The sequence below is a fragment of the Scomber scombrus genome, chromosome 16 (assembly GCF_963691925.1).
Source record: "Scomber scombrus chromosome 16, fScoSco1.1, whole genome shotgun sequence".
NCBI lineage: Eukaryota > Metazoa > Chordata > Actinopteri > Scombriformes > Scombridae > Scomber > Scomber scombrus.
Window position 1 is genome coordinate 7,539,678 of NC_084985.1, and position 15,625 is coordinate 7,555,302.

The following is a 15,625-nucleotide window of genomic DNA, read 5'->3' on the forward strand; positions in this document are numbered from 1 at the left end:
AAGACAATCTCACAAATGAATTATTTCTTCTAGCCTGTTAAGTATTTATGAATGAAGTGAGGCAAGTGATTTAAGAGATGCACAGAAACACTCGCCTGTGCACCTTCCCGCCATAGAAAGGTTTGGTGTGAAAGGTGACCGTGGCCATGTAGCCGCTCTTGGCACAGTTGATGGAGACTTTGCCCCCCAGCTCCACCCAGGGCACGGTGAGGATGGAACGGGCGTAGGCACAGGGCAACGTGAAGACGTACTCCTCGTCATGCTCCAGGAGATACAGGACTCCTGAGAGGAAAAAAGGAAGAGAAGTCAAAATGAACAAACGCACAGAAACAAAGGAGAAAACGGAGATAAAATGTTCTCATGTTGGGAATTTATATATTTGCTGAGAGTGTGAGAAAACTAGCCTATCAGGGATAACTAATAGCTCCGATACGATTCAATAACTTGTTAAAAAATGTGAGGGAAATGATACTGTACTCTCAACAGTTCAAATCAGATGAGGCATGTCGAGCAGCACTCCACTGAGTCACTCCTCCTCCCACATGTTTTTATATCCGGCCCTGCTGATTTCCCTGCACACGGCCTCTCTTTGTCTTCACACATAATCAAATATTCAAGTAATAAAGACTAATTTAATCTCCGGGCCTGGTATGTAGATGTTTACTACGAGCTGATCATGTGACCCTCAGTGAGTTTCATTGCAAAACACAGCAGGCAGTGTAGAGAATGAAAATAGATGCACGGAAACTAAATATTATATATAAATTAGAGATGGACATGAGTGCTTGAATACTCGATTTGGACGTCAGTGTTTATTCAACTTTTTTTTCCTTTGTTAAAAAAACACACAAATATATATATATATAATATAAACATAAATGAATACTGTTCTATATTAAAAGTTTACACTTTTTTGGACAAGATAAAGTGATGTAACTGCTCTTTTTGTTGGATTTTTGGGTTTTAAAAAAAACAATGTTCAGCGTTTTCTGTAAGTAATCACTCAATCCAATATTACAGGCAGAACGGCAACTAGGCATAAGAGTCATGTTTGGAAGTATTTTGACAAAATAAACGAGAACCAACATGCAGTGCAAGCTATATAATATTACATTTTATTTTGGACCCCATTCTTAGAGCTTTTATTTATTTTTTCCCAAGTACTCTATAATCATTTAAAACCAGTACCTGAATGCTGAAACTATTCAAAATGCACATCTCTAATATAATATTGAATTAAGTTAATCACTAGGCCACTAATTTTAATTAGGGCACTCTCATATGCTGTTATGGAAATTGTTTTCTACAGTCTCTGAATCACTCATTACAGCAGCAGCTTTCAGTCTCACTATATGTTGATAACAGCAGAGTTTGATGGTTTGTGTACAGGCCAAACGAAAAGTTACATTAATAAACTTATTTATCTAATTATATATGATAAAATTATATATTTGAATTATTATTACAACCATTATAACTATAGATAATATTATTTTTCTTTATTTTTCTTTTTTGTTTACTGTTTCCGGCCATTCACCTTTGGACATGTTCTGATTTAACGCAACTGTGTGTGTGTGTGTGTGTGTGTGTGTGTGTGTGTGTGTGTGTGTGTGTGTGTGTGTGTGTGTGTGTGTGTGTGTGTGTGTGTGTGTGTGTGTGTGTGTGTGTGTGTGTCTGCAAGCATGAGTGTGTGCATTATTATGTATTACATTATCTGTATGGATATATCTGGGTGTGTGTCTGTGTATTGTATATGTGCATACATAATGATATATGTTTCGGGGGAATTAGATTGCTTCTTTTGGCCATGACATGCCAGTCCCATGGTGTGTATAGATTGGCGACCAAGGGGAGCTTTGGCCGTCTTATGTGATCCCCAGATACACGAGTATACATATATATACTGTATATGCTATATGATGTATATATTATGTCTCAATAAAAAAAATCATAAAACCCTGATCCAAGTGTAACCAGCACAATGAAAGCTCACTGTGAAGAAGCTTATTCAAACCAATTTCTACCTCATTTATGCCCTTTATGTTAGCATAATGGATACAGTGATTTCCCATGAGAGGCCATTATAGTTCTTTTATAGTCATTATGCTCTTTTATAGCGCCACATATAACTCACCGTCACTATTTATGTCTTTCAATCAGTGTGTGAGTGATTTATTGTCATATAAGAATATGAGCGATCAACACCCCCCCCCCCCCCCCCCCAATTGTCCTCTGCCTCTCTCACATGTCAGTGAATATGGTTTTGTTCTCACATTATGTGCAGCTATGTTTCACTGCAAAAAAAGCCTTCAGGGTTAAACTCTGTGTGCCACCAATGTAGCCATTAAATGACACAAAGGGTTGACATAGCAAGAGAAAAAACTCTATTTAAAGTCACAATAATGACTTTTAGCTGTTGTGATTTTGAGTATGAGTATTCTGAGGCCCAGGCTGAACTGTGTGATTAACAGTCATTAATAAAAGAGTCCAAGTCTCACATGAATGATATGTGGTAGATCGGTCTGTGAACAAATTACAAGCCAGCGGAGAAAGAACTATTCAGAGCCTTTTACGTGTGAGTAAAAGTGGCAACCCCTATGAAGTAATAACTCCAATCAAATCAAATAAAGTGGATATCGTCCACAGTTTCAGGCTCTTAAACAAAGAGTTTGCTCTTTGTGTCTCGACGAGTTTTACTGCTCAGCTGCAGTGGAAGGAGAGTAACACAAAAGAAGGGATTTGGCACTAATAGGACAGTAAATTGACTAATTCGGACAGCTGAAGCTTCATATTAGCTTCAAATAAACTTTTAAACAAATGTTTGTACAGAATGAGGACTGTGGATTTTGTCCCCCATCACTGACATTTTAAGTGCATTATGACGGGATCTGCTAATGGCCAGTATGAACAGGAGGAATGATTACAGCATGAAAAACGTGTAAATGTTCATTTGGGAGCCTAACTGTTGTTTTAAGACAGACCTAAGAAGCTGTGAACCTATCCTTTAAAGTACAGAAGAATCATCCATAAAGTGCACTTAAATTATACCAAGTTTAAGTACTCATTATGAAGAATTACTCCTTTAAAGCAGAGAATTTTAATTAGAGAGTCCTCAGAGGTAGATCTTTAATGTTGTAGCACATAATTTTATGTTTTGCATTTCGATGTCTCCAGGAGCTCCACATTAAAGCTCCTTCATGTTTGTTGTGGGCCAAGTTACAACTAACTCAAATCACCAGTGTGGGTGTGCAGGGCCTTTAATTTATCATAATGCTTCATATTTTATAAGTTAATCATATGTATTTTTATGTCAAATCAAAGTAGCTAGAAACTGTAGCTGTTAAATAAATGTAGAAGAGTAAAAAGAATTTTCCTGAAATGCATTACAGTAGAATTAGAAATAAGAAAAAAGAAAATTAAATACTCAAGCAAAGTGTAAATACATAAAAACTATACTTTAGTAAACTTCTATATTTTGTAAATCCGGGTGTGTTGCTTCCTGCATGTGATTACGACTCTACTCATGTGAGATTCTATTTTAAGAATAGTTGAAAGAAGTGTACAATAACTCTATGATAGTGAAACTTTCTTTCCTCTAGCGTCAGAGGCAGAGCGGAGCAATCACTCATCAGAATGTCATTAAGGTCAAATCAAGACCCAGCAGGTGACATACTGTACACAAAAAAAAACCTGCTGCTGTTTCCTCTCCTGCTGCTGACTCGCTGCCAATCAGCAGAGCCTGGGCCATTCATAAGAACTGCTCTTAGGAAAGCAGCTGGAAAGCAATCAATACATCCTGGGGTCACCTTATGTCATGTTTTCAGATGGCTGCCTCAGCCTCCGCGCACTTACTGCGTCATAACCTGCCGACAGGTAGTCCGAGGTACAGTAAGAATTAGAAAGCAAAAACCGAATCAGTTCATGTATCTGGACTTCAGTCGATCGGTCTCAAGGACTTCCTGCGTGTCCCGACTCAGGGTGACTCATCTCAAAACGGCCTGCACAGTGTGATGGTGCTGACAGAGATGTTTATGCTTTATTGATTGTCACGAGAGAGGTTGCATCCTCTTTCATGCAGGACGGGACACTGTGACAGTTTAACAGTGACACAAAAAAATTGGGAAAAAAATCCTATTTCAGAAAATCTTTTGGAGGTTTCACAGTTTTCCCCCAATAGCTTCTCTTGTATGCAGCTGATAGAATACAATGGTAATATGGTGATTATCTTTAGTTATAATGACAATATGTGAGCTGTATTTACATTAACAGGAACACCTTACATTAAAATAGTCCTACAGTATAACAGAAGTTTGATTTTAAAAAAAAATAGTGTGTGTTTGAGTTTTACTTTTTACTGTTTAAATTATTCTGAGGTATTTCCAGCTGATACAACAGCAGGTCAAACACAAACTGCTTACAAATTCACATAAGTGAGTCATATCAAGCTGGATACTATTTAGCGATGTGTGCTAATAGATTCTATGAATTATTATATTTATAAAGCTACATACGCCAGATAGTCACCTTCATTGCTGGTCATAAACACTACAAAATGATGATGCCATGGGAGCATATTTCATTGTGCTTTGTACAATGACAATAAAGAAATTATATTCAATATAAATGAGTGACATTTATTTTATAAGACAATAAACAAACCCAGAGTGACCAGTGAGAGGTCTGATGGTCTCATAAAAACAACAACTAACTTTTATGAGCTTCACCTAGTTTGTATTTAATGTGTGATGTGTTGTCCACTCCACTATAATGCTGACTATAAACTATAATGTTTTACAGATGATGGATCATTATGTCAGAATGGAGTTGGGTTTTCAAATTTGCTACATATTTCACTCAAAACAATATACTGAACTTAAAATGACCAAAGCTTATTGGATAAAGTCAGTTTGAAAGCATCAGGGGGAAAAGGCACTTTAGCCAGTGTTTTTATTGTTTGGATGGAATCTGAAAATTCAACTATTCTTGCTCTGCTCATGTTTTTATTTTTGTGTTTTCTATGTTTATGTCGTCCTCCAGGCCAGATCTTCATTGAATAAGGTGAGGTGTTAGATCCATAATGGCCGCAGTTAGGTCTGGCTTGTGATTGGATGACATGTCTTAACAAGCTGCCGTGCTTTCTAGTTAGTTTAGTTGAAGCTATGAAGCCCAGACAGCACAAAGGACTGTGATAGATGTGCCTTATTGTTGTATGTTTTGTGTCTTAGCTTCCATGTTTCTGTTTTGTATTTGAAGTAGAAAGTGTTCAATAGATGGTTGGGTTAGGGTTTGGACTCTATAGCTTAATGGATGGAGCCAACCTCATGAGAGATCTTTGAGTTGATTAAAGGTAAAGAAAAAGAAAAAAGGAATAATCAACTCCAGTGGAGAAAGTGTGATTGTTTTGTGTGAAACATTTGTTGCACATTTACAGTACATGGACTCACCTTCCCCGACCATGGACACTCCTATAGACATGCCCATGAACTTGCTCTTGGTCCATACGTGAGCGTTGACGCACATCCTCCTCTCCCGGCACTCACAGTAAAACCCTGAAACTGGTGGATGATGGGACACCTGCTCGCCCACAAAACGGACTCTGTAGCAGCCTTCTGGCGAATCGTCAGGCTGCTGCGTGGTGTTGGGGCCCCTGCCTGGCTCCCGGGCGGACACCGGGTTCGATCGGACCAAAGGTTTGACTTTGTCCCGAGGCACTTCCCAGGAACAGTGGAAGGTCTCGCCCAACACAGGGTTGTAGGGCTTCTTGGCCACGGCGCCCTTTCGCCCCTCGTGGAAGGCGGTCAGGTAGTACTCTACAAAGCGGACGATGCGGTCCTCGGCTGTGGTCCCAGCTGTGATTGACAGGAACATGTCAGGGTGGGCCATGAAGTTGGCGTACATCTCCAGCAGTGATCGCTTTTCCAAGATGAAGGTAGGTAGCACCACCTGGGAAAAACCAAAAAGATTTAACTCGGGAAAATGACAAGAAAACAACAATTAAACACAATAAATCTTAGACGCATGACACATAAACTTCTTTCTTTGTGTGCCAGAGTACTTAGGAGGGAGTAGTTATCTTGTGAGTACCCGTGTGAGGTCCATGCCCAGTTTGAGCTGGGAGAGCAGGTGGAGGATGATGCTCCGCTGGTCATCCAGGACACCCAGGTCCTCCTCCTCGTTGTCCTCCGTGTCTGTCACCTCCTCACTGGGGCTGATGTCTTCCAGCCCTTGGTGCTGCTGTGAAGACAAAAAGAAAGAAGAATTTGAATGAACTTTCAGTCACAAGGAGAAGGTTCACTAATGCTTTACTCTTTCAGCAATTGTGTGGAAGTTTTAAAAGTCTGTGGTGGGTCTGCCGTAAACAGAAAAAAAATGTAAAAAGAAGATTTAACCAATTACATATATTTTTGAGTGGCTTTAGACAGACAGATTAAACGTTCTCTTTCAGATTAAAGTAGGATAAAGTCATCATTGGTTTGGGTCGTTTTTTACAGGATTTTGTTGACAATAAGAATCATTTAGACTGGAGGTTTTCAAAGTGGGAGAGGGGCCTCCCCAGGGGGGCTCCAAACAGTTCAGAGGAGGCTCAGTGAACATAAGTGATACAATATTACATTACTTATAACACTGGTTATCAAAAGGAGATCATAACGAATATCTTAAATGTGTGTGATTTGGTTAAAGAGACAGTTCAGAGATACAGACGTTTTGGGGAAATTTTACTGCTAAATAACATAATTACATAATTATGATCCCATAGGCATCCAGGAACTGAGCATGTAAACTAAGGGAGGTGGGAGGCTCAGGGGGGCTTCTTTTTTCCAAGCTCTGTCTGCAGGGAGGCCCACAGACTCAGACTTTGAAAACCTCAGATATCGACTATTGTCAGTCTTATATTTTAACATTTGATGCATATTTTTTTTTACTTAGTTTTCTTCTTACTTAAGTTTCATGTTTTTTACATTGTCAAACCTCTCAAACTACTTAAAGGAAATAATCTAAATAGGGAATGTTATTCTTTACTTGTGGCTCAGACAATGTGAAAACTGTGTGTGTGTGTGTGTGTGTGTGTGTGTGTGTGTGTGTGTGTGTGTGTGTGTGTGTGTGTTTGTGTGTGTTTGTGTGTGTGTGTGTGTGTGTGTGTGTGTGTGTGTGTGTGTGTGTGTGTGTGTGTGTGTGTGTGTGTGTGTGTGTGTGTGTGTGTGTGTGTGTGTGTGTGTGTGTGCATTCTCAAAGTTAGTAAATGGGGAAACATTGTTCATCAATGGTACCCATTGATATAACAGCTGAGAATATTTCAGTTTTATCTGAACTCCTCTGCCCACATGTTGTTCCACGTGACACTTTCATTTGGAAAGGCCAAGAAAAGGAGGATGATGCCGGGTTTTTTTCCCCCACACCAGCACTCAGCTGTCAATACCAAGGATAAGGTCATGCAACTCATTTAGAGGCCAATCAATCACACAGGAAACCTATAAATACCAAAGGACACAACCTTATTTACTTTTCACTGCAGCCCATTCATACTCCATTCAGCCATGCCATCCCGCCTCTAAAACCACTTTCCCCGTTTCGTGCGGCAATAGGAGCGCCGCATTTAGATGTCTCGCTTGCTTCTAAGAGCTTCCAACGCTGACCTGCACAATGCCTCCATGTGTGCACGATACGCAGCATTGGTCAGAGCTGGCACAAGTCGTGTCCTTTGTTTGTGCTCCAGCATTCAGCTGAGAAAGGATACAGTCGAGGTTAAAGAAGATCCTTTGATATCTCCTGCAGTAACTTGGGGCAGGCAGGAAGAAGAAAAAAAAGAAAGAGGCTAATGTATAATGCAGAAAGTGCTCTCGAGCCTGTGGGCAACAAAAACTCTGTACTTCCTCTCCGCGCCCCACTGCTCTTTATTCTCCATATCTTTATCTGTGTTCCTGTGCAATAACAGTCATAGATACAGTACATATGTGTCTTTTGTCCAACTTGTGGGTATCTCATTTTAGTGAAGATGCTGCTGGAAAGAGGAGCAAAATATGGAGAGACACTGAGAGGAAATCTCAACTGAAATTCCTGCCAGTGTAATTGCATGAAGTGCTCCAGCAGCAGAGAGGAGGGGGAAAAAACGCAGAAGAGAGAGATTTCCAGGACAAGAGTGCTTGCCTGTCACCTGAATATTTCATTCCCTGCATGCATGCCAAAAGCCACACTCCACACACACACACACACACCCTGCACCAAAACATTTCTGCACAAAAGACACAAGAACACACACGCACATACAAGAACACACACGAACAGGAGTCCCTGGAGCTGGTTGGCTCTTGGAGCAGAGTGATATATATAGAAGTGAAAGGGAAAAGAGGGAGGTAAGGGGAGGTCTGTTATGATTCCAGCGGTTCTAACTAATTAAAGAGGCTCTTGACAGCAACAGGAAATTACTGCTGAAGAGGTCAGAGCATCTCTGCGGAAACCCTTGAGTGGATATATTGGACATACTTGTCATTACAGTAGCTCAGACTTCTTAATGCGATTTAACTTGTAAAAATGTGGATAATAATGTGTCTCAAATAATAGATAAGCATAGAGAGTGTTAAGATGTATGAGTTAACAGTGTGAGGAGGTGGAAGAGGAGGAGAAACCACCCAAAACTGAAAGGTTTTTTTGAAAGTTCTCATTTGTACATTTGTATTTTATTCTATAGTAATGAATGATTGAATGTCTCAAAATATCCTCAAATGTACCCTGCATGCAATTTCTTTCCATTATACCCAGTGTGCAAAATACTGTGTGACAATCTAGATCCAAGCTACACAAGAACAAGCAAGTTTTTTGTTTGTTTTTTTGCTCTATTTATTTCTTTGTTCTGCAATAGAAGGACTGTTGTAGGACTTTTTAATTAGTTTCTTGGAGATAAATAAAGGATTTTATTTTGTTAGTAGTTGAAATTAGTTCATTTCACATTTTTCATTTATTGTTTTAAATAGAGGAGGAGAAAATTGCATTCAAATGCTGTTAGTGCTTTGACTGCAATGTATTTTTATTGTGTTATTATAAAAACTGCATAAAAAATAAACCTTACTGAGTAGATAAATAGAAGATAAATAGGCCCATTGTTGAGATCCTCCCTAACATTTCATTTTGTGATTCTCAAGGGATCAAAGTGGTTAATTAAACAGTCCCAGACCCCTGAGACCACCTGTATATCGCTCACTGACTAAATCACATATTTTAACTTTTCACACCCACTTTTCTACCTGCAGGATGCTAGCACAGGATGCTAGTTCAGGACATTAGCACTAACCATCACAGACTGCTAGTGTGATGAAAAGTCACATGAATGTTACTGTATGTAGCAAAAGAACAAAGTCTTCAGGCGTTGTGGTTATTTTCAGAAAGAATACCCTGCAGCAAAAACAAAGTACATAACTTTAACGTTGAAAAGCCAATAGTGAAATTAGCAAAATCGCTAAATTTGATTTGCCACTTTCTAATAAGGCAGCCTTAATGTAGCTTTTTAAAATGTAACTATGGCTTTATTGACAGTTACAGTAACAAATCATTTACAAAGCTTTATAGACCAGTTATAATCCATTAATAAGAACAACCTTTGCATTGTGAAGCTGCCTTACAGTGTTTGGACCATGTGACTTAATCCATGTATTAACTTATTAAGATTTCTAGCTTGATGGATTATTTAGCATTTGTTAATGGATTAACGTCACACTGTAGCAGCCAAATGGATTTCTGGCAACCTGGCAACCCAAAACATGCAATAACTTCATAGATTATAACTGATCTATGAAGGTATAGTGAATTTCTAACCATCAATAAATCACTATATAACAGTTCCTTATTATTGGAGAATTGTCTACTAATATTATTTTGTACATCTTATCCATGAGACTGGGAGGAAGTTAGGCTTTTCCTTTTGGTCCACTTCAAAAATCATTTGAACAACTTGTACAGATGCTGAAAATGTTTACCAGCAGAACGAGCCCCGCTGGCTACTTTGTTCTATAATTTATGAAGTCAACAAAGAGCCTCAGTGTTGGAGGAAAACTATTCCTCCCATTTCAGATCAGTAACGTTTACTGCTAAAATGCACGAGTGTAACCCCTCCAGGCTGCAAAAAACCCATTTTTAAAACATTATGAAAAGACAATATGTAAGGGTGAAGGATGAATACATGCACAACACACACAAAATATAAGCTTATTATAAACACTCACACTGCATTGCTGTGTAGCTACAGGCTTGACCTGCATAATACTGGATCGCATCTCCAAAAAAGGAAAAAAGTAGCACAGCCTCAACAACCAGCAGTAAAAATCCACCAAAAGGAAAGAAGTTAAAGATGAGTCCTTGCTTCACGAGGCTCCAGTTAAGAGCAAAACTCAATTAAAGAGACAAACTCTCAGGAGGAAAACCTGTAGAAAATTGTATCTTTTGAAGAGTTTAAAACTCTGAGAGGTGAAGAAAACAAAAATAAATACACATATTCCTCATCTGAGAGTTTTCTGACTGAGTATTCAAAGAAAAAAAAGGAGTCTTTTGTTGGAGCGATGTACAAATGTGGCTGAGTTAAGGTGGTGAGCGGCTGTGCGTGACTTGCAGAGAGTGTATCTTCTCTCTGCCCACCACCCACTCTGAAAAAACGAGGAGGAGGAGAGTGGGGGGGGGGGGAAGCTCAGGGAAAGTCCCAGTGACGTTTCCCTCTGCACCCCTCCCATCATCCCTTTGCTGTGTTTCCCTACGTCGGTTTTTTTTTTTTTTACCCTTTACTCCCCTCACAGCATCTACCTCATCACTTGTTCCTCCTCTGCCCACCTCCCTCTTGCCCCCTTCTGACATGCTTCATCCCCTCCTTCTACTCCTCCTCCTCCCTTCCTCCATCTTTCCTGGTTTTATCTAGCATCCCAACCCCCTCACTTATCTCTCTCTTCTTCCTCTTCCGCACATGCGGGTGGGGTGTGCATATCAGCCTGCTTAATTACCACTAGTCTGCAGTCCTACAGTACTCAACTCTTTTCCAGGAACTCATGGGCGTCTGTCTGGCTCTCAAACACACTTTATCTCTCTTTTTTTGCAAACTCCTTTCTCTTCTATCTCTTCCTCTTCCTCAGTCGTCTTCCCTAAATCTGCTCCATCCTGACAGTCTTCTTTCTAATTGACTCCGGTCTCCCGTTTGATTCATTCTTGCTCTCTGTCTTCCTCTGCCCTCGCACTGTCATCTCCGTCATCTCTTTCATTCACCCTCCTTTCCCTCATCTCTTTCAGCTATTTTGTTTCATCATCATCTTTCTCCTTAACTGTCTCCTCATCCATTCGCATAGTCCCCCCCCCCCTCCTTCTTTTCTCTTTATTCTCCAACTCTGAACGCTTCTCGCTCTTTTGTTTCTATCTCACTTGCAAAGCATCAGGGGAGAGTGTGGGCGCCCACAGATAGGGCAAGTCTGCTTGTGCTCCCATTTCAAAGACTCCTTTTTTCTCGGTTCGACCAGGCTAAACTTTGAGGGCTGGTCCTCCTTCGCCAGCCACCCCCTTCATCCCCCTATCACCATCACTTCTATTTTGCTTCTTTTACGCATTTCTTTGTGGAAACACCATCGGAGAACCAGGGGACAGAGTAGGTGTATGAGACTCAACTCCCAAACCATTTGTTATGAAATCGCTCTCCGACAGTAGTGTCCTCTTTCTAGCTCTGCCTTTGCCTTTGAAGTGTGTGCTAGAGTAAAAGTGGATTTCTGCTCCCTTCGGGCATAGGCAAGAGAAAGAGAAAGTCAGATGGTAACCTGAATTGTTTCCTCATAACCAGAGCAACAATACCAGATTTGTAGCACAAATTAAATATTTTGTCTCCACCCAGCTCAAACTAGATTTTAATTTATTTACAGTGTTTTCCAGCTGTGTTTTCCTCCACATAGATGAAAACTAGACTTGACCCTGAACCTGAAAGCATACCCATGTCTACTGCATATAATCAGCTGCAGATCCCAGGGGTTTTATGTTTGCGTGAAAACATCAACAGCAGAAGAAAAATTTAAAGGATCTCAAGCTAATATAGCAAGACTCAGCAGCTCAAATTCAAAATCCTCAATAAGGGTTTTTAAATGATTAGACTCATCTTAAAATTATACCACCATTAAGTTCATAAGTCTCATCACTGCAGTAAGAACATGCACAGACATACTGCGATTATGATATATGACTTTGGAAGCAAAGATCTAAATAGAGGGTTGATATGATTAACTTAATTGGACATCTTTAAATGACTTATTTTGTCATTATCTGTTAAAAATCACAAGATTTACAATAAAAAATGGAGAAAAGCAGCAAGTACTCAAATCTGAGAAGCTTTAAACACTGAATGTTTGCCATTGTCTCCTGATAATTAGATAATATTGATTAATTTCCTCATATCAGCAGAGTTGACAGATCAATTAATCAACTAATCATTTCAGTACTATTCTATTTGTGCTTTAGAGTAGCCTGAGTTCTTATGAATGCTTATCAAGACTAAAAGAATACAGCCATGCAGGGCAACACTGTGAGCCTGCTAACATTCATACAACAACAGGGCTAACATGCTGATATTTAGCAGGTAATGTTACCATATTAACCATCTTAGTTTAGTGCTTAACATGCTAACACTTGCTAATTAACACTGAACACAGCCATAGTTGTTGAGAGTGCTATTAGTTATGCTGATATTTGGCCATTGATGGCACTAAATGAAAAGTTAAAAGAAACACCAAAATGATTCAAACTGTGTGCACAAACTTCCATGCCAATCCTTCCAGTAGTTTGTGGAGATATTTCACTCTGAACCAAAAATGTCAACTTCATGGCACTAAAAGGAAAAATGAGGATTCCTCTGGGGAGACATCTGTACAAAATCTCCAGGCAATTCATCAAAATTGTTGAAATATTTTAGTCTGCGCTTGGCTAAAAAATGTTCTCACACGCTGCACAGCCCAAACTGTCTTTCCCCTTGATGCATGCCATCGCTGTTGACTCATAATGTGTCATCGTATCAGTGCAACATATCAGGCATCATTTTTATACTGCTCCTCATATTATTCCCAAACAAGATACTAATACTGACATATCATTGACAAAACCTGCATCTATTCACCTTTCAGGTAATATTAGTATATATAACGTCACTTAAGCTTCATCTTCTTGTAATTGCAGATTATAGGTCTTGTATGTATCGAGACTATAGGCGCCTAGATGTGTTTTTCACTTCACTTTTAATAAACCTTCAGTCAGCAGTGTCTGCTATTGTGGCATTAGCAATCATAGCAGGTTCAAAAGACAATCATTGGTTCAGTTGTTTGACAATTTAGTCAAACAATCACTTAACTCCCTGGATGTGTGCTGAATGCTTATCCTTGATTTAAATAAACAGCGCCTGAAAGAGCAGGCTATTTGAATAAATGCACGGATCTACTTACTTAACTAGCAGCGGGTTTGTATTTTCTAAGCTCTCCTTATTCTCTTAAATGTCAGGTGTGTTTTGAATGTCAGCTTCCAGGGAGATACTGAAAAGCTTTTGAATTACAGTTTCTAAGGACTTCCAGTTTGGATCCCATTTATCTCAAAGCTACAGGTTATTTGTTTTACCATGCATCTGCCAATTTAAGTATACAAGCGTTTATACAATTTACTTGTGAGATACTTATATTTTACATTAATTAGGAGCTTTAAAGGCAGTTAAATAGTAGATGATGTTTAGACAGACTGAAATAAATGAGTTTACATTGTTCTAACTAGACTGTTCTTCCAGCATTACATAACATTTTCAGTAAGATGTGACAAAAGAAAAAATAAAATTGGGGAAGGAATGAAACCATAGAAGGTGACAGAAGCAGTGAACTAATAAAATGATTATTTCTGGCTAGCAGGAGTAAGAATACAACACTAGTGGGGGGAAAAAAGAGGCGGAAAAGCAGCTCAGATGCACCATCAACACGGAAGAAATGCCATGAATAAAGCACAGGCTTTAGTCCCCACTTGAATGGTTATGAATCAACACTGAGCCAGAATCAGACCTCGGAAAAATCTCTTCTGCTTCTTCTTCAAAAACGAGACAAGTGGGGCTGAGACTTCGGGTTTCGGTGCTTCATGTATAAATTATAATGAGCAGCAGAATGTGTATACACACACACACACACACACACACACACACACACACACACACACACACACACACACACACACACACACACACACACACACACACACACACACACACACACACACACACACACACACACACACACACACACACACACACACACACACACACACACATACTTACACATACTTCCACAAAGATGAAAGAAACTGAACGCCATTACACTTGTGGTGGTGAGTCATGTTGAGGCCAGTCCCAGTTAAAGATGAAGCAGTTGTATGTATGAATATGCAAATGTTTTTCAGCTCAAGAGTTGAACCACTGGACACAAGACGTTTCCTACCAATGCTGAGTCCATTCATAGTGTATGTGCACTGGAGGCTATGAGTTTCACACAAGGGAAGCTGCCGTTTGGACCACAAACTTGTAGTGATGTCACAAATCGTGCTCGTAGCTACACGCCTTAAAGTCACATTTAAAGTGAGCACAGAGAAACTTTCCACTTTCAGCAGATTAAAGTGAAATCAGTCGTCTAGTGTCAAACTCTGCACAGTGAAGCTCAAACATCCAACTGAAATAACAATAAGCAAATTCATTTTTGACAGGAGGGGGAGTTTAACCTCACCAAGCAAGAAACACTATACATCTTATTCTGTTTGAACTCTGTCTTTTACAAAGCTGTGATTTTCTCGGCTTCTGTTCGCAGCAGAAATACATTTCCAATGATGCTAACTCAAAAAGTAATGGGGTAATATAATCACACACTATTAATATCTTTTTTTTTAAATGAATGTGTTTCGCTTTATGTCACTTAACTTGGACGTTTGAGCTTCACTGTGCAGGATGATGTATGTGCAGAGTTTTATACCAAAAGGCTGTTTTCCCATCTATCTGCTGCAGAGGGAAAGTCTCACTGTGCTCACCTTAAATATGAGTTTAAGATGTGTTCGTACAAGCGTGAATTTGTGACATGACAACTGATTTATTCTTTTTTTTATGGATTAGAGATTGTGCTTTTAAAGACTTTCTAAGCAAATAAATGAGACTTCATCATGAGATAAATCATTCTTCAAAGCAGAGTGTTTTATTTGTCTGCAGGGGATCTTTAAATTTCCCTGTCTTCACACAAGAGGTGAATACCACACTGACTGCTCTCCCTTTGATATAAAATCTAAAGAAAATCAAAGACTGACAAACATTGTGTATCAGATGTGATGAACAAAGAATCATCGCTGTAGAGAACAGTGAAATTTTAAAAACGTAACCTCACTTCTCATCAATTAACAAAACACTCTCTTTGTGTTACTACTCAACGCCTACGCTTTAAGTCAGAGTTCAGACCTACTGGAGTTTTTTTTAACAGTGTGATCGCACCATGTTCAGAGTGTTTGTTTATTGATATTGTAAATGTTACACCACTGAGCTTAACATTAACAGTCTCTGTCACTGCAGGGATGCTCTGTTGACAGGTTACAAATCTGCCTCACAGATACAAACATT

The 15,625-nt window shown here is 39.3% G+C and overlaps 1 protein-coding gene across 2 annotated transcripts in view; it reads right to left on the reverse strand.

Moving 5' to 3' along the window:
• Positions 1 to 15,625, reverse strand: part of LOC133996114 (oxysterol-binding protein-related protein 10) — a 74,987-nt gene that overhangs the window by 3,661 nt on the left and 55,701 nt on the right. For both annotated transcript variants that reach the window (XM_062435671.1, XM_062435669.1), the window contains 3 exons: positions 6,085 to 6,234; positions 5,445 to 5,943; positions 96 to 282 (listed from right to left, as the gene is read on the reverse strand). In XM_062435671.1, coding sequence (XP_062291655.1) covers positions 96 to 282; positions 5,445 to 5,943; positions 6,085 to 6,234 — 836 coding nt within the window. The remainder of the gene's footprint in view (positions 1 to 95; positions 283 to 5,444; positions 5,944 to 6,084; positions 6,235 to 15,625) is intronic.